The sequence below is a fragment of the Camelus dromedarius genome, chromosome 7, assembly GCF_036321535.1.
Source record: "Camelus dromedarius isolate mCamDro1 chromosome 7, mCamDro1.pat, whole genome shotgun sequence".
Taxonomy (NCBI): Eukaryota; Metazoa; Chordata; class Mammalia; order Artiodactyla; family Camelidae; genus Camelus; species Camelus dromedarius.
Genome location: NC_087442.1, coordinates 21,475,529 through 21,497,406, shown reverse-complemented (window position 1 = coordinate 21,497,406; position 21,878 = coordinate 21,475,529). Strand labels below are relative to the sequence as shown.

General features: G+C 56.0%; 1 protein-coding gene across 1 annotated transcript in view; it reads left to right on the top strand.

Moving 5' to 3' along the window:
* SND1 (staphylococcal nuclease and tudor domain containing 1) overlaps positions 1 to 21,383 on the top strand; it is a 379,791-nt gene extending 358,408 nt beyond the window's left edge. The window contains exons 17-24 of the mRNA XM_010975627.3: positions 5,952 to 6,140; positions 11,769 to 11,910; positions 15,119 to 15,242; positions 16,139 to 16,208; positions 17,316 to 17,429; positions 18,915 to 19,118; positions 20,650 to 20,694; positions 20,808 to 21,383. Of these exons, the coding sequence (XP_010973929.1) occupies positions 5,952 to 6,140; positions 11,769 to 11,910; positions 15,119 to 15,242; positions 16,139 to 16,208; positions 17,316 to 17,429; positions 18,915 to 19,118; positions 20,650 to 20,694; positions 20,808 to 20,873 (954 nt within the window). The 3' untranslated portion in view covers positions 20,874 to 21,383. The remainder of the gene's footprint in view (positions 1 to 5,951; positions 6,141 to 11,768; positions 11,911 to 15,118; positions 15,243 to 16,138; positions 16,209 to 17,315; positions 17,430 to 18,914; positions 19,119 to 20,649; positions 20,695 to 20,807) is intronic.
* The last annotated feature ends 495 nt before the right edge of the window (positions 21,384 to 21,878 follow it).

The window sequence follows — 21,878 nt, the reverse complement described above, 5'->3', positions numbered from 1 at the left end:
TGTGCTGCCTGGGATGGGAACTCTTCCTCAGTAATTAGGAGACATGCAAATTAACGGCCTGAGCAGTTTGTATTAATTTGGTAAATAAGCCAGAACAATTTCATTAGAGGTGCATTAATGTGCTTGGGAGCAGGAGGACGTGTCCCACTGTGAGGAGCAGACCGGCTGGCCATCCCAGCCCCCAGACAGCCTGGGGCCAAGGTGTCTAGCTGCTTGCCTGCTGGGCATGGCTGGCTGGGCCACACTTCCTCCCCTGATTGGCCCTGTGGTGAATAAAGACCCCCATCCCCTGAGCAGAACAGTATCTGTTTGTCCAGTTGGCAGTCACTCATTAGCTCTTCCCATCACTGCACACTTTCCTCATCTCCCACTCTGGGTATAAGAAACCCAAAGTTTCTCTGGGTTGGAGAAGCTGTAAGGGAATTGAGCTCAGCCAAACAGGGCTGCTGCTGAATGTAACTGATCCAGCTGCTGTCAGCTGGCCCCTAGTTGAAGGAAGGGGAAGCAGTTTTTACATCACCAAAAATTCATAGCTGGAGCTAGGATTTGAACCCAAGTCTGTCTGATTGCAAGATCCATCCTCTTCCTACCACCTCCTGGCCCAGGCAGTACACCCAGCTCTGGGGCAGATTCAGAGAACAAGCTTCACTCCCCTTGGTGCTGACAGTCTATTTGGAGAATAAAGATATTTGGAAATGAAATAACTGCCCCGACCAGGAAGTAAATAGATAATGATGATGAAGCACTCTTCTCTAAGTGCTTAACATACTTAAATTAGCTCATTTAATCATCAAAACCAATCCTTTGAGGTAGGTACTGTTGCAATTCCAGTTTACAGTAAGCAGGTACAGAGAAGTTAAGTGACTCACCAACGGCCATGTACAGATGGTGGGTGGATTTGAACTCAGGCAGTTTGGCTCCAGAGTCCACGCTCTTCACCTCTGTGAAGTGAAGTTTGGCCCCTAAGTGTCAAAGGGAGGGTGACCCCACAGATTTCCAGGCCAGGTGTTCAGTTCACTGCAGGCCAGGGGCTAGGGACGCCTTCACAGAAAGGTGGCGTTGAAGCTGGAAGAGCTCAGCTCATGGGGCCTATTTCAGGACCATAAAATCCCCACCACTCTGCCAGCATCGAGAGCAGAAGGCAAGATATGCTGGCAGGTTACCAGACCAGCAGGGGTGCACAACGAGGCAGCACCTCGGTGTCCTTCAACGCCTGAGGACCAGGTCTGGCTTTAGACATCTAGGCTGCTTGCTTCTATCTTAACCAGAGTTATCAGTGAGCCACCTCCTCCGTGTGCACCACCCACCCCCTTCTCATAGTCTCTCGGGAGGCGGTCTCCTCCCCCCAGCTCTCTGCGTTCCTAGGTCTCAGCAGGCAGCTTCAGCATGAGTGTTGAGGGGGAGTGAGGAGAAGAGCCACCATCTGTCCCTTGCTGTTGTGTCCGTGTGTTCACATACTGCATGGTAACCTCAAGGCCATGTCAGCCCACATGTATACACACCAGATGAAGTTCTCTAGCAGCCCGTGGTCGTCACCCAAGGCCTGCACTCCCTGATGTCACGTACCCTTGGAGGAGGTCTCCCCGGGAAGGCAATGAGTCCAGATCTCTTCCTGAAACATTCCAAGGTGCTGAAGAGGCGGGTGGCCATAGTGTGTAGCACTTTGCGCTTGACACAACACTCCGTGAGCGGTATCTCGCTAACGCTCGCAGTAGCCGGAAAGAAACCAGGAGAGGTTTCTTGTGCATTTGACGAGAATGAGCCTTTTCTAACTCCTGTCTTAGTTTGAGGCAACTTGCAGGAAATTGCTGTCTGTGTATCTGTGTATGCAGTCAGTCCTCATTATATGCGATTCCGTATTTGCGAATTCACTTACTTGCTAAAATTGATTTGTAACCTCAAAATCAGTACCCATGGCACTTAGATCATTTGTGGATGTGCACGGATCAGCAAAACATTCGAATCTCCTGGTGAGCACGTTCCCAGCTGAGGTCGAACAGGCAGGGCTCTGCCTTCTCGTTTCAGCCCTCATACCACAGACAAGTGTCCTCCTCATGTCTGTTTAGTACCATGTTTTTCCAATTTCTTGCACTTTTTGTCATAGTTTAAAATCCAAGCATAGTGTTGAAGTGCCGTCTAGTGTTCCTGAGTGCAAGAAAGGCTGTGATGTGCCTTAAGGAGAAAAATCCATGTGTTAGAAAAGCTTTATTCAGGCATGAGGTGCAGTGCTGTTGGCTGTGAGCTCAGTGTTAGTGAATCATCAATATGTATTAAATAAAGTGTCTTTAAACAGAAACACTTATAGAAGAAGGTTGTGTATTGATAAGTTGATAAAAATGTGACCAGAGGCTTAGGAACCTAACCCTGGGTTTCCCCTGGGGGCAGTGGTCCAGAATTCGCTAATTCAGTGTTCATGGTGACTTTATAGCACGTAAGTACTGCAAGTAACTGTGTTTATTTGTTTATATGTGTATATATATTTTGTGTGTGTATGTACATATACATATGTGTATATACATAACTTTTTAATTAGAAAAACTCAGAAATTTGAGTCTTAAAGTCTTAAAAGTTGAACAAAGAAATAGAGCTTTTACAGGTGTGGACCCACGTAATATTATAGTCAAGTCCCAAATTCCCGGCGGTCAGTATGAAAGAGAAAAAAGATGAAGGATGAACACATGTACCCTTGCCCAACCCTCTGTTTGCTCCCCTTGTTTCCCCTGTAACTTTCCCAGAGCTAAAGAGCCAAGATGCTGATCTTCAAACTGAACCCCTGTGCCGTCCAGGCTGGGGCATGTGCAGAAGGACAGACACAGCCCAGGGCTCAGCTGGAGAGGCTGGAAGCCCAGACACTCGGGAGCAGCAGGGGCACTGGCCCAGCCCCATCCCTTCGCTGAGCCGAGCCCCCCTTCCCCTGAGTGCCTGTGTTTGATTGAGAAATTACCGTGGTTGCAGCAGCTGTAATAAAAGGGGAAGCAGAGACCCACGGGCGACAGCTTTATCTCCCTCTACAACGGGAGATGGATTGGGCGCAGCACAGTGCCCAAGGCCAGAGATTTCTTTCCTCTGCGGCTGGCTGGGCCCAGGGGCTTGTCAAGCCCAAGTTAGCATATCGACTGCAGGCAGGGAGAGGCTGGGTAAGTGTGGCCAGGGCTCACCTGCCAGAAGAGCCTGGCTGCTCCCCAGCAGTGCTGGCCCCCGGCGTGGCTGCTGGTCGCTGGGGTCTCCCTCCAGTGGCAGCCCTTGAGAGGCCAGCATCTGGTCATGGCCTCAGAGGACGAGGTGTGAATTTGGCGTTCGCTGTGTAGAGCGTGCGCACCTTCTAGGATGAGAGGGATTGTACCTGCGCAGTTGCTTCTGTGACCCATCTCTGAGGTTCTTGCCTCCACCCCAGCGATCTGGTGCCCAGAGAAGCCATCGCGCTTCCTGTCATAGCCACACCAGCCCACCACAAGCTCTCAGGGCTGGAGGGAGAGCTTGTGCTCAAGCAGGGCAGCCATCCCCAGTTTGAGGGAAAGGACACTTGGCAGTGAACACAGTGTAAGACAAGAGGTCCAGGAATGGGGAAGCTGGCATGGGCCTGGGCTCAGTGTTGGCCTGGAAATGTACTAGTTTCATTGTATGAGGGTCTGAGGATCTCATGAGCCCCCAAATGCAGAGGAGCCCAGTGGCTTGGTGGTGGAAACCAGCATCGGCACCTCCTCACCCCCGTATTCTGCCTGTGGTCTCTGAGCCCCCAGACACAAGGCAGGCAGCCCCTCTGTTCTTCCTTCTGCTCCCCAGAATTCCTCTGGGACTTCTTGCTGCTTCTTGGCTTTAGCATAAGGCTCAGCAAATGAGGAAAAATAATTGAAGGTCTTCCCGTGTATCATTTTGTCCATCCCTGTTCTTGTCCGATCCCAGCAAGCCCGGCAGCCTCTCCCTCCTCAGCCCTGCCATAGTAGGGGCGCCCTGTGCTCCGGCACCCCCAGCATTTGCAGGGTGGCAAAGGACTCTTCAGGGAGTCCATTCCTCTCCTTGATGAATTTAGGCGCCTTACTAGCTGTGCCTTAGGAGTTCTTGGGGCACCTGTTTTTTATCGAGCACAATTTTGCACACCTGTCCTCTCCCGCAAATGCAGGTCACCCAGTAAATTAATTGCCAGAATTAGAGAAAGGAGAAACGTATTTTGTCATCTGCAGGTGCAGGATGCTGGTTCTCCCTGCCTTCCCCTGTCAGCAGTTGGTGCAAGTGTTGGGCAGACGCAGCCCAGCAGAGCCCAGCACTTCCCCCTGGCTCTACCAGGGAGTTGCAAGGTCCCAGGGTCCTAGATGGACCCAGTGGAAAAGCGAGGAAGGGGGTCAGAATAGTGGCTGGAGGAGGAAGGACTGCTCCTGAAACAGGAGGCTATGGAGGAGGAGATAAGGGAGAGTCTTTTCTGCTCCCAAGAAAAGGAGGCAGTGGGGAAGGCAACAGATAAACCTGGATCTTGCTCTCAGCTCTGCCGTCACTCACTCCACTTCCCTTCTCTGTGCCTCACTTTCCCCACCAATAAAATGGTGTTGGATTAGATCTAAGCAGTATATTTTTTTTTCTAGCTCTAATCAACTCTTCATGTCCTGTTGCAACACACCCCACTTCAGGCATTGTTGGACTTGTATTTCCACTCAAGGGGGTAACAGGGGGGCCTCAAGTAGGATGAGGGTGTTCCAGAATAAGAGGAAGCCAGGTCCCACCTCCCTAGTCCTGCTCCTTGTCCTGCCCACTGCCTTCCCTCTGCATGCCAAGCCACCTCTGTCTGCTCACAGGGAGTCCCCAACACCTCCCCTGCTGAGTCAGAACTCCGCCAGGTGGGCTAGCTGCTCTCCTCCCCTCTGACCCCTCAAACCTAGCCCTCTGCCTTCGGCTACTGCCACCAACTCCAGTGCAGGCTTCAGAGAATTCCCAGGTATTTAGACATTCATTTTATTGCTTAATCGAGCTTGAAGCCATTTAAATTAATACAAGTTTTTACGTTTGGCAGCAGAGGCTTTTACAAGCCCCTTTAGCAGGGGAAGAAGGATGTTGGGAAAGAATCAAAGAGAGAGTTTATCCCAGGCCATTGCCTTCATGAGGCCGGAGCAGAGTCCATGCCAGGTGTGGGCCCCTGGGTCTTGGGGAGGCCCTCGGGGGAGGAGGCCCAGGGCCTACAGGCACCCTGCGGGGTCTGGGGACCAGCCACAGCACTCGGCCCCAAGGTCTGGACTAATGGGAGGGAATACACCCTTCTAGTTACTCCTGTTTAGGGGTAACCTCCCGCTGGAATCACCCCCTAACTAACACCCGTGTGTTTGTGTATTGTCTGCCCACCAGTCCCCTTCCCTCCTCTCCTCACCTGGCTTTCCCTTCCTGAAGCATTACTTCTTTCAGCTCTTCCAGGAAGAACACCCGTTCCCCTCTCCTCAGGGATTGCCTTGTTCCCCAGGGCCTGCCTGTTCTTCCTAGCAGAGCTGGGGGTCAGTGCGTGCTAAGAAGGAGGGGTGTGCCCAGAGCTGCGTCTGCTGCCTGTCTCACCTCTGACCTTCAGCTGCACGCGTGCACACGTGCACACATAGCTCGCTTAAGCTAAGGAGAGTCAAGTTTACCCTGGTAGTTCCCTGCCAAAAGAAAGGGGAAGGGATTTGAGAAGAGAGGGGAGGTTTGAAGTTGCTTTGTCAGTGATATATCTATTGAGGATGATTCTGAGGTCTGAGAGGCTAAAATGTGTAGACCCAGCTCACAGCATGGAAGAGAAGGGGTCTAAGGGGCTCCATCGAGCTCCTGCTCTCTGCTCGTCTCATCTCTTCCCTCTCCTCATTCCAGCTGCTCCCATTACACGGAGTGACCGTGGTGGCAGCTGCCCAGGGCCTGGGAGCACTGGGCCTCAGCACCGCCCTCCTCCCCTGCACACCCCTCACCCTCACAGGCTGACGCCCCTTCTCTCTGCTCCCCAGGTGGAGGTGGAGGTGGAGAGCATGGACAAGGCCGGCAACTTCATCGGCTGGCTGCACATCGACGGGGCCAACCTGTCCGTCTTGCTGGTGGAGCACGCGCTCTCCAAGGTCCACTTCACTGCTGAGCGCAGCTCCTACTACAAATCCCTGCTGTCTGCCGAGGAGGCCGCCAAGCAGAAGAAGGAGAAGGTAGGCTGTGGAATTGGGCCTGGACAGGGAGGAGGCAGCTGCCCTCCCTTGCCCTCCTCTCCCCCCGCAAGCACTAGCACTGCTGCCTCCATACAGCAGAAGGAAGCGGTTCTCTCGGACCCCAAATGAGTGACACCGGTTGGTGTTGGTCTCAGACTCCAGGTTTGGAACCCTAAGCCAAGGCAGGCCCCGGATCTGCTCTGAGCACCCCTGTCAGGCCTGCTCTGAGCACCCCTGTCAGGCCTGCTCTGGTGGCCCTGGAGCAGGAAGCTGTCTGGAAGGTGACCTTGGAGTAATGCGAGAAACGACTGGGGAGCCCCTGGGAAGCAGGAGACCGGGAGGTGTGACCTTCGCCCGTCCTGACCCTCCAGTGCCCTCAGAGGGGCTGGGCGGCCTGCAGCCCCCATCTGAATTTCCTTCACACTGCCCTGTAGTGAAGCCCATTTTGGAAGCTGCCCCAGGAGATGCATAAAGCTGTTAGGACAGCAGATTTACAGCCCATCAGTCTCTGCAGACACTGCATTGAAGAGACAAGGGGGGTGGGTCGGAAAGCAGCTTTTGGAAACAAATGGACGATTAAGGAACCCAGTGGTTTGGTGATGGGAGCCAGGCTCAGCACCCCCCCACACTCAGCCTGTCGCCGCTGACTTACAGCCCAGCCCTGATAATGGGGATAAATCAGCCGGCTACCAATTTGTCAGGGCTTCTCTGAGCTTGAGGAGGATTTCATGGGACAGCCGTGCTGAGCCATAAATTTGTTCCAGGAATAAACGTTTCCTTCCCCATGGGACAGCCATCTGGCTTACAACTTGCCTCTCAGAGCCACAGCCCAGATACCTGCCAAAAGGAGTAGGGGGCTTTGGGGCCCAGAAGGTCCCTGGTTCTCGTCCTCGCTCAGGCTCTTCCTGCCTTCCCTCTAAGAGGCAATACCTCACTTCCCCCAGGAGCCAGGCTCGGGACACCTTGGATTTCTCTCTATCTCTTATTCTCATCCCCTGGGGACTGGGGCAGATGACCAACCCTAATGGAGGTGGGAGGACTCCAGGAAGAGGGGGCCCAAAAAGCTAGGACAGGTGAAGGGGACTGCCGATACCTTGGAGGAGTGAGGGGGCCACCATGGGGCCTCCGAGGAGGTTTCCACCCTTCCTTGTCCCAGTTCAGCTCACATTAAACCCTGTTCTTCCTAGAGTGACAGGGAGCCTCACTCCTACAGCAGAGGCGCTTCCTCTTGGATTTCCTGTTTGTGACAGCTGAACGTCAGACTGCCACCCCCGTGTCCTCTGCTGGCTGCAGGGAAACAAAGGCGACGTGGTGCTGGAGCCTCACATGCAGAGGCTGAACCTTCACCAAAGATTGAGTGGCTGGGGGTCAGTGTGGCAAGCAGCAGCCTCTGAGGCCCAGATTCTGAAAGCATCTTTGCTCCCTGCCTACTCAGCACCTTAGCACAGAAGCTATCGCTTCAGATCTTAGTCATCTTCTGCCCTCTGAGAATTAGAGACCCCAGAGGGACCCAGGAGAGGGCAGAGAGGGGAATCTGGCCGAAGATAGAAAAGTGGTCCCTTGCTTAGGTGCTGAACTGGGCATCACTACTTACTACACAGTAGATTTGTCTGAAGGAGTCCAAGTCATCATTTTGCTGGTACCACGTGGTGGTGCTGAGGAGTAATTACCAGTGATTAATTACTTACACAGGCTGCGTGGTTTTATTCCAGTCCAATTAAAATGCAGTACACCACTCTGACTGAGCGCAAGGGCCTGCCTGCCTCCTGGGTCCCTCTCCTACGCATCTCATCCTCTGGTGGATCCTGGGGGAACCTAGCGTGGCCTGCCTTCTCCTGGTGGGGCCGTGTTCCAGGAGCAGCGTGGGCAGAGCTTTGCAGCAGCCCTCATCGTTGACTGGACTCAGATGAGAGAATTTGGTCATCCGCTGGGGGGCAGTAAATGACATATCTGAGGTGTCCCCAGGACCCCCCAACCTTGCACATCTGGGGTTAGATGATGGAGGTACCTGTGAGCTGACTGAGGAAGGTAATACTGAGATTTTGTGAGACCAGGAGCGTGCAGAAATCTTAGGTGGGTGTGATTGTGTGCATGTGCATTTGTGAGCAGGTCTGTCTCGGGAAATCCAACAATGCTGTATTCCCGGCTCTGAGAACTTAGCTGCCTCCCTGCCAGGCCTAATTCCTCCCCGTGCTGTGCAGACTCCTCTCCTAGTCAGCCCTCCCCTTCCTCTGTAGGAGGCTGATGCAGGGTTACCCACCCACCCCCCCCTTCAGGGATCCTGGGCAGGTCTGAGGACCAAAGAGGGAGCTGTAGATGGCAGCTGTCTGGACTATTCCCCCATCCCTCCTCCCCACTCGTGCCCCAGCAGGGCCCTTGACAGGGCTGGATTGGCCATTGATTGGCTTTTATTGAGCTTGGCTTCCCCGCTGCGGGCTTGAAGGCCTCCACCACCCTGGCCCCACGCCAGCCCCACGTCCGGAGCCTCCTGACCAACGATATTAAATAGGATTTAGAAAGGAAAGGCTCCAGCCAGTGGAGCCTCGGTCCACATTGCCCATCGCCTGCCAGGAGGAGGACCCGGGGCTCCCTGGGGAGGAAGTGCAGGGAAGAGGGAGGGCCAGGGGCAGGGTAAGGACAGGAGGAGAGACAGCCTCTGTTCCTGACCTGGCTTCAGAATGCAGAAGCAATCTGAGCAGGACAGGAAATAGCGTGACAGAGCGGTGTGGAGTGGGCAAGGGAGGGGTGTCCCTTGCCTGTTGCCCACTTGGGTCTGTAGCCAGGGCCATGGAGGGGTCAAAGGGTGTCTTACCAGTGTGTCTGTCCCTTCCTTGCCCCAGTTCTGCAGAGGGGCAACCTAAATCACTGTGGGCCACACCCATCCAGCTGACTGACTCCCCACCGAAGCCAGCTGGCCGGGCCACATTTACCAGCTGGTTGAGGGAACCTGCAAGTCTCTGCTACCACAAGGGCCAGGCTCTCCCTCTTCTGCCCTTGGGAACCTCGTGCTCCTGGTGTCTTCTCACCTCAGGAGGCAGCAGCATATACTCTCCTGCTTCCCTCCTACTGCCCCGTGAACTATGGGACCTTGCATAGGGACCGGCCCTTGCTGCTTCCCTGTAGGAGCGAGGGGCCAACCCCGAGGCTTTGTCTGCATCGCCCGTGACCTCCAGCCTGCTGCCCACCTGAGCCTGCCAGGAAAGGCACTCCACCTCCTCTCCCCTGGAGGAAACCTGGTGCTGTCGCCTGAGGCACCTTTACTTGAGGAGTCGTTAGCAGCTTCCGCTCTCACCCTGTCAGTCTGTTCCCAGTTCATCAACACCGCCCAGAGCCTCCCTCCGCTGCAGCCCAGGGAAGCTGGTCGGCTCGTGTTGGGATGGGGGCCCACTAAGGAGCCAGACCCGGTCTCTCCGACCCCACCCCCTGTGTGCTGGGAAAGGAGGGAGCAGGATGGGAGAGGGGAGGGCCACTGACTCGGTCTGGAAGGGGCAGGGGCGCAGAGTACAGACAGATTGGAGGTGCTGGTGGGAAAGGGGGCAGGGGACAGACCACTGGGCCAGGAGGGCTGCTGGTGAGGAGGCGACAGGGCTCAGCTCCAGCTCATTGTGGTAGTGCTGACAGGCTTGTTGCTCATTGATCCTCCGAGCTGCTGGGAGTCTAGACGTGTCCATAGGAGTAATCGACTGAGTAGTCGCTTCTCTGGGACTCTTCCGGCTCAGGGGCCCAGGGGGAGAGCCTCAGCTGCAACAGGCTGTAGGCCTGGAGACTGGACATAATTGTGGCTCCCCTAAAGTGCTCTCAGTGGTCTGTGCCACAGCCTCTGATTGGAGAGACCCTTTCACAGGAAAGTCTAAAAGCTAGAGGCCCCCTTCTCCGTAGGGTAGGTGGGCCCTTGAGGGGTTAGGCCAGGAGTCTCTGATCTGACTGAATTAAAATCTTGCCGCCTACTTCCTCCCCTGGTGGCCAAGCCTGGGGCTGTCTTAGCACTGATCATAAAGTGGCTGTGGTGATAGGAGGAAGGGACAGGGGTTGGGAGCTCTTTGGGATAGGGCCCGGCCCACAAACTCAGCCTCTGAAGGCAGAGGGCACTAATGTGCCATGGCAGAAGTTTGGGCCTAGGTGATGTCTCTCCCACCCTCTCCACCACTGCCTGGCAGCCTCCCACAGGCTCAGAAAGTGCCTGTTGCTCATGCTAGTTCTCAGGGCCCTTGCCTTCTGCTGAAAGGACACAACAAATTCACGCCATGTTAAAGGCAGGAGCCTGGCTTCTGTGAGCATGGCCCATGGTGGTTCAGTAATTCCAGCATTCCTGCCCTTCAGCTGCTTCCTGTTGCCCACCCACCCCCAGCTCCCCCAGCCCCCGGAATCTGGCTGTCAGCTGAGTGATCATGTGGACAGACTCCTTCCTCTTGCAAGGGAAGAAAAGAGGATTCAGAGAAGGCATGTGACTTGACGAAAGTCACACAGTAACTAAGGGGCAAAATGAAAGGACCGAGCCCACGTCTCCCACCTACATCTTTTCCCACTGCTCAGTTCTCCCTATGATGTCCAAAGACCCAGTCAAAGCCAAAATTCCCCTTGAGGAGGCCAAGAGCCAGGCTGCCTGTGTTCAAATTCTGATTCTGCTACTCCTAGCAAGCCTGTGTGCCTCAATTTCCTCATTTGTAGAAACAGGGGCAGTGTTTATGCCTTTTCACAGGGATGTTGTGAGGATTAAGTGAGTTAATGCTTGAATACTGTTGAGTGTGGCACGTAGTAAACATGTAAGTTTTTAGCTAATACTTTTATCACCACCCCGATTCCTGTGTGTGTCTGTGGGACCCCGCCTATGGGTCCAGCCCCTGTACTCCCCCAATTCACTTTTCCACCGCTCAGCTGGAAAGCCACCTTCCTCCCCTGCTCTGACAGGCCTCACTACTGGGATAATCTCCTGGCCGCGGGATTGGACTTGACGCGCTGTCACCTCGAATCAGCTTCTGAGCCGCTGCGGCCCTGACAGTGCAGGGCTGGGGGAGGAAGGGTGGAGGGGAGTGGCCCGGCTTCTGAGCTGGGGTCAGAGCAACCTGCTTGAGGTGAGGAGGACAGAGGAGTTGCTGAGAAGAGGCAGTCTCTCACAGTGGCAGCCCTCCCCTCCGCAGCCCAGGGCTGTCACTTGGAGAGCCTCAGGAGTGCTAGTGGCCCTGTGACAGCAGGAGGGCCTGAAGGGTTCAGAGTGACCCCCGCAGAATGGTATAAGGGAGCGAGATGGGGACCAAGCACCACTCCGGCGCCGAGGTTCTCACACACTGGTGTAAATGGGAATCCCCTGGGAGCCTTTGGTTTTGATTCACTTTCCCTGGGACCCTTACAGCACATCCTAATTTGGCAGGCTGGACCCCAGGCACCTGCCTTTTCAGTAAGCTCCCCAGTTGCTTCTGATGCCTGCCAGAGTTTGAGAACCTCTCTCCTCACCCTCCCTTTTCCCCTAGAGGTAGGAGAGTTTCAAGGGCTCAGCCCAGTGTGATGTGTGCCCTCTGGTGCCGTCACCCCAGATTCACTCGCCCAGGGGCAGTGATTCCCCTGTCCAAAGCCCCTTTCCTGGTGTCCTTTCTGACTTCACCTCCTCCCCTCTGCTGACCACACGTGCAGGTCTGGGCCCACTATGAGGAGCAGCCTGTGGAGGAGGTGACACCCGTGCTGGAGGAGAAGGAGCGCTCAGCCAGCTACAAGCCAGTGTTTGTGACCGAGATCACCGACGACCTGCACTTCTACGTACAGGACGTGGAGACGGGTGAGTGCGCAGACCTGGCCCCAGGCCCTGCTGCCTCAGCTCCTGGCGTGGTCCAGCGTCCAGGACCCCTCTGTTCAAGGGGAGAGAGGGACACAGCTCAAGAGTTCCAGGGGCTTCTCCAAACAGCTCGTGGCTGCTGCCCACCTCCCAGGCCCCATACGCCACACTCTGGGCCTTCAGGTCATTTTATCAACTGCAAGTGAGCCCTGGAGCGGGCGAGGCTGAGCAGTCTCTGAGGACTGGTGAGGTAACCAATTTTGTCTGGGTGGTGCTCTGAGACTCTTAGGTAATTGTTTTGCTTCCAGACACCCCTGGAGGGGCTGGGCGTGAGGATTTGTGGCCCTCGGAGCCTATATGGAAGCAATGGACAGATTTTCTCTGTGTTGTCGGAAAGCGCAAGACGGCACTGCTCCGTGCCTCTCCCCCACCAGCTTCCCTGGGAGGGCAGGAGGAGGCGGGGAGCCTGGGCTTGTCTCTGGCGAGGTTTCTCCTCTAGAGGTTACCATAGCCCTGAGTGGTAGCCAGTTGCCATGGAAACAGGCAGCACTCCAGGGGAAGTCATCCCCATGAAGTCTTTCTAAAGGACCCTCTCTCTCTCCATCCTTCTCCTTCCTCCTGCCCTCAAGTGCCGTGCACGGTGGTCAGGGCCCCTAGGCAGAGACCTGAGGCTTCTGGAGGGGAGGCGGACAGTAGAGACGGCTCTCACAGCAGCTGCGCTGTGGCCCTTCCAGCCCACCACCCCTCTTTACTCTCCCCATCCTGACCTCGCTCCCTTCAGTGCCACCTCATGCAGGGAAACATTTAGGTTAGAGGTCAGAGGGAAAAGCTCTTAGAGCCATCTCTCGGTCCAAGGAGCCAGATCCTTGCCAGGCAGAAGGGGCTGAAGGTGTCAGCAGCACTGTTGGCAGGCCCATGGGTGGCAGGGTGCAGCACAGCCCCACCCCCAGGCCCACTCCCAATTGTCAACAGCCTCGTTTCAAACACTTTCCCGCTAATGTTATTTCCCAGGCAGCTGCTTTTGTGGCAATGTCATTTCACTGAGAAAAACTGATCGTTTCAAGCCCTGGGCTGGCTGTAACTGGGAGGGAGAGCAGAGCTGGGGAGGGTGCAGATGGAGCTGATGAGCCTGCAGGATTAGGCTCTCTTGCGGTCAGCTGCGGCCCTGGTGAGAAGCGCCCAGCCTCTGCCTCGGGATTGAAGCCAAGAGGGGGCCTCCAGGTCTGGGTGGTGGGACGGGAAAGGAGTCTGGGTGGTGGCCCAGGTGGGAATGTTCCTGAGCATAGGAGCCAGCGAGAATGGCCCTCAGAGCCTGGGGAAAGGGAACTCAAAGAAGACCCTGCCCAGGGTACCCTGCTCCCAGGCAGGCAGCACCTGGCCTCTGGGTCCTGCTGGGTAGCACCCACCTGGCTGTCTCTGACCGCTCTTGGAAACCAAGACACTGCACTGAGTGGTAGCGAAGGCAGAAAAGAAAGAGAGGGAACTTAGGGGGCAGGGGAACCACATATTTCCTGAAGATTGGAAGGGGGCATGAGGCGCCGCATGGGATGCTACCTGGGTGGTTGTGATGGGCTCCAGAGGAAGCCCTGCCCTCCATCAAATCCCTGAAGACGAACCTTCAGCATGCCCAGACGCCCTCTTCTGAAACCTTTCGCCCCTCTTGGAGGAGGGGGACATCTCTCGCCCTGTCTCCCTTTTCTTAAATCGTGCCTACGGGAAGAATCTGATGAAATGATGAACACGTTGCCGTTGGCTGTAAATGACCAACCAGGCTCTGTGTAAGGACCTCCCAGAGGGCTTTGCCTATTCACAGAACTTTTGCCTTGGAGCAAAACCATAATAATAATAAAAATAGACCAAGTATAGGAGGAACTTGTCTGTGCAGAGGCTTCTTAGTCCCTGAAACTTCACCATATGGGAAGGAACGCAGGCACAGGAGAACAATGGGGTTTACTGCTGGGCAGCGGGAGGGCAGCTGATGATGAAAAGTCCCTGAAACTATCTGGTGAGTGTGCGCACAGGGGGCCCGGGAGTGGACACGCGTCCTTGTGCACGTTTGCAGATTCCTCGCCCCCCCCCCACGGTGCTATGATCTAGCACTGTGAACGGCGGGGCTTTACGAGGCCTCTTGAGAGTGAGCAGAACCGGGTGAGCTATGGTCTGTGCCCTGAAGGAGCTCACAGTGCAGTGACAGAAACATAAACCCAGACAAGGAATGGATAAGGCCCGCCTGCTGTGACAAGTGTACCAAAGACCAACATGTGTTGGGCCCTGTAACCGAGTGGCGTGGGGCCGTGCGGCTGGGGAGAGGACTCCCTCACCTACACCATTGCACACCCAGCCACCCTCACCTCAGAGAGCAAAGGGGTATGAAGGGCCTTGTGTAGGGCTTGAATCAGGGCCAGAAGGATGTAAAGGAGAAGCCACTGGGGACTGATGCTCAGCGGAGTACAGGTGAGGAGACGGGGTAGGAAGAAGCTAGGGAGGGCACCTGGTGAAAAAGAGACAAGCAGCAGGGGCCCGTGACCTCGGAGCAGTGATTCAGGAAAGACAAGGCAGAGAAGGAGTCTCCCTCCTCGCAGTTGACGCGGGCTCTGAGTTAGCCTGGGAGGGGGGAACCCCAGCCTGGCAGCACTGGAGGTTTGGTTCTGCATGTCTCACGGGGTGCATCAGGTCAGAGTGGCAACATTTGAATAGACTGGGCCCTGCTCCCAGAATTGCTCCCCACCTTCCATGGCATGGGTTCTGGGCCCCTTTCCTTGTCCAGGGTTGTGTGTGTGGGGCCCATCCTTCACTTTTGCCCCTGGGAGACACTGCAGAGAGAGCCTGCTGTCAGTTACCACCTCTGTGGCCCCAAGGCAGCCCCAGTGGGAGTAACGAAGGCTGGTTGGCCTCGGTCTTGCTCTGTGCCCACTCACTTTCTCCACCTCCTTAACCAAAGGCCAGGAATGTTCCTCAGGGCTTCCTCGGCCATGGCCAGTAGATTGGAGGACTGAGACTGGAGGACTGGATGCCTCTAAGGCCTGAAGTGGCAGCAAGATCTTGTGAAACCTCCTCAACCTGCAGGGCGGGGGCAAGCCAGGGTCGCGGGTACCCTACAGCATTCCACATCCTTCCCACTCCCCAGGCTTGTCTGCCTCCCCAGCCCCACCTAGCGATGAGGTTCCGAAAACCAGGGCACCCAGGTCTCACTCTCTCCTCCTCCCGGCAGGCACCCAGCTGGAAAAGCTGATGGAGAACATGCGCAATGACATTGCCAGCCACCCTCCTGTCGAGGGCTCCTACGCCCCCCGCCGGGGCGAATTCTGCATTGCCAAATTTGTAGATGGAGAATGGTAAGCCCCCAGGACCTGGGCCATAGCAGGTCTGTCCCCAGGGAGCAAGCCTGCAGAACCACTCACCAGACTCAGGCATTTGCCTTAGCAACCTGCTTCCACTGGATGGCTGTTCTTAACCTTGGCCAGCTCTCCAGGGTGGCCCTCTTGTTTGCCCACAGCCCATTTGGAGCCTGTGCTTTTAGCCCATGAATTTTCTGCAGTCCTGCTAGCCTCTGGCATACAGAAATGTCCCTCCTTCTCTCTCCTGGGCTACTCCGTTGTGCGCTACTCCTTCGGAGCCCTGGCTGGGTGGGGCTTTCCGACACCTACCCCAGGAAAAACGATGTTGAGGCGGGGGTAGAGAGTGAGGGCGAAGGCTGGTTGTCAGTGAGCCCGGACCAGCTGCCACCCTCCACCCCGGCTGTCTGGGACATGAGCCACAGTGCTCATAGGCTGCAGGAAGGTCACTTGTGTCTCATCTACCAAGGGTAGGGCCCATGGCCTTCCCAGGGTGACGAAGTGATTTGGATGTGTTCCCTGCTGCGGCCTCCCAGACAGATCTGCCAGCTAATTACAGCTGCTGTTTAGTGTGCGGGGTTTAAACAGCAGACATCAATCTAGTCATTAGTCTTGTTGCTTTATGCCCCAAGGACACATTAATCTGCTCCACATGCTCCCCTCCCCCTCCCTCTGCTCCCAGCTATGCTCTGATTCCATTACATGGTGGCCTCTGCGCCCCGAGCCGGGGCCTTGGTGGAGTCTGAGAACTGCCCTCTGTGACACCCATGGGTGTTCCCTCTGAGCCCTGGGCAGGGAAGTGCTGTGCCCCCTGCCCTGCCGTCGCTGAGGCTCCAGGGAGACTGGACTCCTCGGGCAGGGCTGTCACTTGAGCTCTGCCCACGATGCCATTGCAGGTACCGAGCCCGAGTAGAGAGAGTCGAGTCTCCTGCCAAAGTGCACGTCTTCTACATCGACTACGGCAATGTGAGTGTGGGGGCGGCGGGAGACCCAGTGCGCGAGGAAGGGGAGGGCCCCAGTGCTGCCGGGGCCCTTCAACACCGTAGGCCTCTCAAAGGCCCCTCTGAGCTTTGGACTCCCTCCCTGCCAGAACGGTGCGCATGTGGGCCTCTCTCCTGTTCCTGTAACAGGCCAGTGACCCCTGAGTGACTGGGCAAACCTGGCCAGAGGCCTGTGAGCACTGAGAGGTCAGCAGCCCAGGCCGCAGCCACACCCCCAGTTCCTCATCCGCCCACCCCTCTGAGGAGCGGGTCCATGAAGGCCCTCTGCACCCCCATGGCTCCTGGTCCACATGCTCAACTGGGTGCTCCTGTGCGGGTCCCAAGCACATCCCAAGACCACACTTGCAGGGAAGGCACTGGTTCTCCTGGGAGAAAGGCCCCTTGGGCTGGGCCCGGGACTCTGTTGACAATTCCCAGCAGCGAGCAGGAGAGAAAGTCGTTCAGAACCGCGCCGCTCCTGAGGGGTGGCGGTGGTGCTTGTCTGCTTTCCTCAGAACTAGTGTGGAGGGTCGGTTAACAGGAAGTCCAGACCCAGGCCGTGCTCCCAACTTACCTCCTGGGAATACACAAAGGAAGAGGTCCTGCCAGGCTGGGGTTGCCTCACACACCCGGGCCAGGACCACAGGCAGGAGAGGCCTGCTGGGACCCTTGTATAGGGGTGCTTTCCCAGCCAGGAACCCACCAGCCCATGAGAAGGTGGTCAGGGAACCCATGTCACTGGGGGAAGGCGTTTGAAAGCAATGGAGAAAGCGATTAGAGTCCACTTACCAGGTTGATTATTCCAGCAGGGGCCACCAGGTGTGCCAGCCCCAGGCCCAGGATGAGAGGGTGTGAGGCCCAGGTGCCCAGCTCCTACAGGGGCCAGCAGGGCCCATCCTCCTCGGCTTCACTGACTGGGCAAGCCTGTGCACGTGGCTACATGAAAACGAGTCCTGGATGAAGCAGGGTGGGGCGGGGGTGGGGGGAGTGGGTGCTGAGTTAGAATTCCCAGGAGCCTGACCGTGGGATTTGTTCCCCAAGAGCAATGGGGCATCAAGTGTGTGATGCTGTTGGCGTGGTGTGTCCTCTGCAGAGAGAGATCCTGCCGTCCTCCCGCCTGGGTACCCTGCCACCTGCCTTCAGCACCCGCGTGCTACCAGCTCAAGCCACAGAGTACGCCTTTGCCTTCATCCAGGTGCCCCAAGATGTGAGTCTTCACACTTGCCTTCCTCGCAGAGGGGGCTGTCCCATCACACCCAGCCACTGCTGTGGCCCCACAGGCTGATGGGAGGAGGTAGAAATCATGGCGGTGGTCTGTTAGAGATGGGCGTTACCACGGAGGTTGAGGGAAGGCGGTGTTGGAGCATCTGAGCTGGTTCTTGAGAAACAGGAGGACTTTGGGTGACAGTTGGGTGTCAGGGGCCTTGCAGGCAGTGACAGGAGAGGAGAAGGAACAGGTAAGTCAGGCCCTTGTCTGCTGGGCATGGAGGTTATTCTTCAGATTGTAGACAGGAGGGGCCTTGGCAGGATTTTTATCAGAGGTGTGACATGGTCAGATCTGGTCTTGGAATTTAGTCCTGAAGCATCTGAGCCTGGAAGGAACAGTAGGGAGACTGCAGCTGAAAGCTTAGGAGGGGAGAGACAGTGACAGCCAGACCAGAGCCACATTGTAGCAGTGGGGGCACAAGAAAGGTGGGATCCAAGATGGTTCTGGGTTTTGTCCGCGTGGGTGTGTTGCCGTTGGCCTAGATGGGGGACCAAGAAGGAGCAATTAGGGGCTGTGGAGCTCTGGGCAGGCTTTATGTTCAGTTTGGAAAACAAGGTAAGAGCTGGAATCGTGGATTCTAGTAGTTAAAACCATGAGTGTACATGGGTGAGTACAGAAGATGGGATGTAGAGAAGAGAGGGCCGCTGACCTGAGGCCAAGTGGGCATTTGGAGAGAAGGAGGAAGAGGGTGGGCAGCCTGAGCCCAGGGTCACAGGTGCCACCCTGTTTCCAGAAGGGGAGGGCTGGTCTGCAGTGTCCAGCTCCCCGGGGAGGTCAGGCAGGCTGAGGGTGAGGGGTTGCCCTTGGCATCAGCACCCAGGCGGCCCCTGATCCTCAGTGAGAGCAGCCTGAACAGCATGGCTGGAGCTGCCACCAGATGCAGGGCACTGAGGAGCAAAAGGTAGGGTAGGAATCAGCACCACGGAACATTCTCTGCCTTTTCACAAATTTTGCCAAAGGGTAGAAGAGAAACAACAGAAGATGTTGACAGAATAGATCCAGGGGCAGTGTTGGGGGTGAGGGATGAACATGGACAGAGCCTGAGGTGACAGTGAAGACAGGGAGACGGGGTCCTTGAGGGCCCCTGTGCTGCAGCAGAGCCCCAAAAGGTGGGAATGACAGGGGCCAGACAGCCAGGGGACGATTTGTTTGGGACGGGAAAAGCCCCTTTTCCTTGGAGACATAGGGCAGGTGAGTGGGAGTACAAGGGTAGGGGAGAAGGGTGGGACGATAAGCAAGTAGGCTTGTCAGGACGAAAAGTGCAAGAAAGGGTGAAGGGGGCCCTTTGGGTCCGGAGCCTGTTTCCTCCCTCCTTAGGATCTGAGCGGGAAGTGGTCCTTGAGGTCCGCGAACAGGACCTGGGGCTCTCTCAGCTCTTGGCTTGCGCTGGCCTCTCGCACTCACCTGGGTGTGTCCCTGCTGCAGGAGGACGCCCGAACAGATGCCGTGGACAGCGTGGTGCGCGACATCCAGAACACGCAGTGCCTGCTTAACGTGGAACACCTGAGCGCCGGCTGCCCCCATGTCACCCTGCAGTTTGCTGATTCCAAGGGGGACGTGGGCCTGGGCTTGGTGAAGGAGGGACTGGTCATGGTGGAGGTGCGCAAGGAGAAACAGTTCCAGAAAGTGGTATGTGCTTTGAAGCGGGGAAGGGGTCCCCAGAGCATCCCACCGTCACAGAGGGGGACTGGGTGTGGACTGCAGTGAAAGCCAGTGAGGGAGCAGGTAACCCACCATCCTGTTGCTCCTGCTGGGGAAAGATAATGGATTTGGGTTTGTTAGGGTTTAAAAAAAAGAAAAAACTAATTATATCCCAAATTAATTGGCTGCCGATTTGGCTGAGAACACAGCTGCAAACTGGAGCGGAAAGTTTCCCTTTGTCCGTACCCCCCGGTGACAGGCAAGGAAGCTTTGCCAGGGGTGGCATGGAGAGGGTCACAGCCTGCAGTGCTGTCTCTCCCATTCTCACCTCCTCCTGTCCAACATACAGCTTCCAAGTCCATAACCAGCTCCCAGCACGCAGTGCCACCTGGAGCCAGAGTTGGCCAGGAGACAGCACCAGGGGCCCAAAGGGACTCTGCCACAACACACCTCCAGCCTGTTTGGAGAGGCCAGAGGCTTAGAGCTGGGCCCGCGTCTCCCGGTCATGAAGCGAGAGCACTGCAGGCCTGGCTGCTGCACAGGGGGACCGTGGGGATCCTGAGAAACCACCTTGCACTGCTCAGCTGTGGATCATTAGGACCAGGCCTCTCCCTCTCGGCACCGTACCCACCCCAGATCCCTCAGCCTTTCCCCAGGCCAGCGGAATGCTCACACCCTTTTGGAGGGACCAGGGTTGAAACCAGCATTCTCTCTCCACTGTGCCCTTGCTTCCCCTTCCCTGGCCCTGCTTTTGCCTTTCCCCTCTCCCCGCATAATCAATTGGCAGTTTGCGGATCCATGGGTCTGTATGCAAGTGGATAATTCAGTAAGACCCCAATGTGAATTGCTTGTATATCATCTGGACAGGAGAGGCCTGACCCGCAGTCTTCCCCCTAGTTTTCTGAATCACTTCTAGGAGTTAGCTTAAGTTTCCCTGTAAAATTAGAGATCTTAAGTGTCCTCCCCCCATATTTAGCTACCTCTCATGTCTCTGGTGTTGTGAAAGGCCAAATGTGTTCATTCATTCACTCATTCATTCTTTCAGCAAACGTTTACTGAGGGCCTGCAGATCTCAGTGAGCAGGAGACAGCATTCCTGCCCGATGGAGCTTACATTCAAGCATGAGGAGACAATCAATAAAATAAATATAATAAGTCCATGAAATCAAATGCTAGGCAATACAATGGAAAACAAGACAGTAGGAGTGTGTCAGAGTGGGTTGTAATTTTAAATGGGGTCATTTGAGGTCTCATTAAGGTGATACTTGATCAAAGACTAGAAGGGGACGGGATAGGTAGCCAGGTGGACAGGAGCGGGAAGCGTGTTTCCGACAGATGAAACAGCCAGCACAGAGTCAAGAAAACCATGACTGCATTTGGATTTTACTTGCAGGGAGCTGGGGACCTGTTGAGCAGGAGTGACATGACCTGACCTAACCTGAGCATCTGCCAAGTGCCTTTGGCTGCTCAGTTATAAATACCCCCACCTTGACCATCACTTTCTCCTCTCGTCCCTCCAGATCACAGAGTACCTGAATGCCCAGGAGTCAGCCAAAAGCGCCAGGGTGAGTTTTCGCCTCAGGAGCCCCAGAGAGGGCTGAGAGAGGGGCTTAGCCCCCTGGGTTCCGGCATGTCCCACCGCCCTGACCTTCCTGAGCTATCTTCTGTTTTCTCACAGCTGAACCTGTGGCGCTACGGAGACTTCCGAGCCGACGACGCAGATGAGTTTGGCTACAGCCGCTAAGGCGGGAATCGGGTCTGGCCCCCAGCTCTGCTCGTGCCAGTACCTCTCCCTCTGCCAGGAGGGTGTTCAGCTCCAGACCTCAAATCGGGGGCATAGATTGGGTCCAGCTTTGCTTCAGTGTTTGGAAATGTAGGGCGGCATCTGGACTGGGGTTGGGTAGGGGAACCCAAGGCTTTCAGGGGGCAGGCCATTGTCTTCTGAGAGGACGGGCCCTGCCATCCAGTCTTTCCCAGCTGATTTTGTTTTTATTTCAGGGTTTGTGGTTTTTTTTAAAAAATTGTCCTCAAATCAGGAAGAAACACGAAAGGCTTTGTCCTAATGGAGGGTGTAATCCTGGCACCCCACTTCTGTCTCAGACTGCCCTTCTTACCAGCTCTCTGTCCAGCTGTTGATTATGTGATTATTTCCATTCTCAAACGCCAGCGTGTCCACATCTGCCCCTTTGCCAGCCCTCCCCATTTCTGTATTTAAAGCTTTTGAGGCCCAATAAAATAGTACCTGCTGTCTGCAGCCCTTATTGGTCACGGTGGAGCCCAGAGCCAGGAGAGATCTCGGAGGAGGAGTGCCTGGGCGCTTGAATGGCCCCTGAGGTCTCATCCCTATGCCTGGCCACACCCCCTACAGCTTCTCTTTTGATTCATCTGTCTGGACCCCACCGCACACAGCTGCCCTCAAGAACCTTAGCAGCTCGGCAAGCCGTGCCCAGGGCTTTCCATGCAGGAAAGGCCAGGCTCGGGCCTGCCAGGCCCAGGCGGGAAGTTGTTGGATCCTGTCCTTCAGCAAGACCTGCCAGAGCCCCAGCGAGGGGCCAGAAGGGACTCACTGAGGGAAATGAGGTGGTTTCCCTTCCCTGCTGTAGCAGAAGGAAAGGGTAAGGCCAGATAGGCTGGCACAGCGTGGGTTAAGGCTGAGAGCCCCTAGTCCCTGGCCAGCTCCCTCCACAGTGTGTTTTCACTGGAGAAAGGAGCAGGAGGACGGGGCGCCAAGAGGGGTCGGGGCCACTGG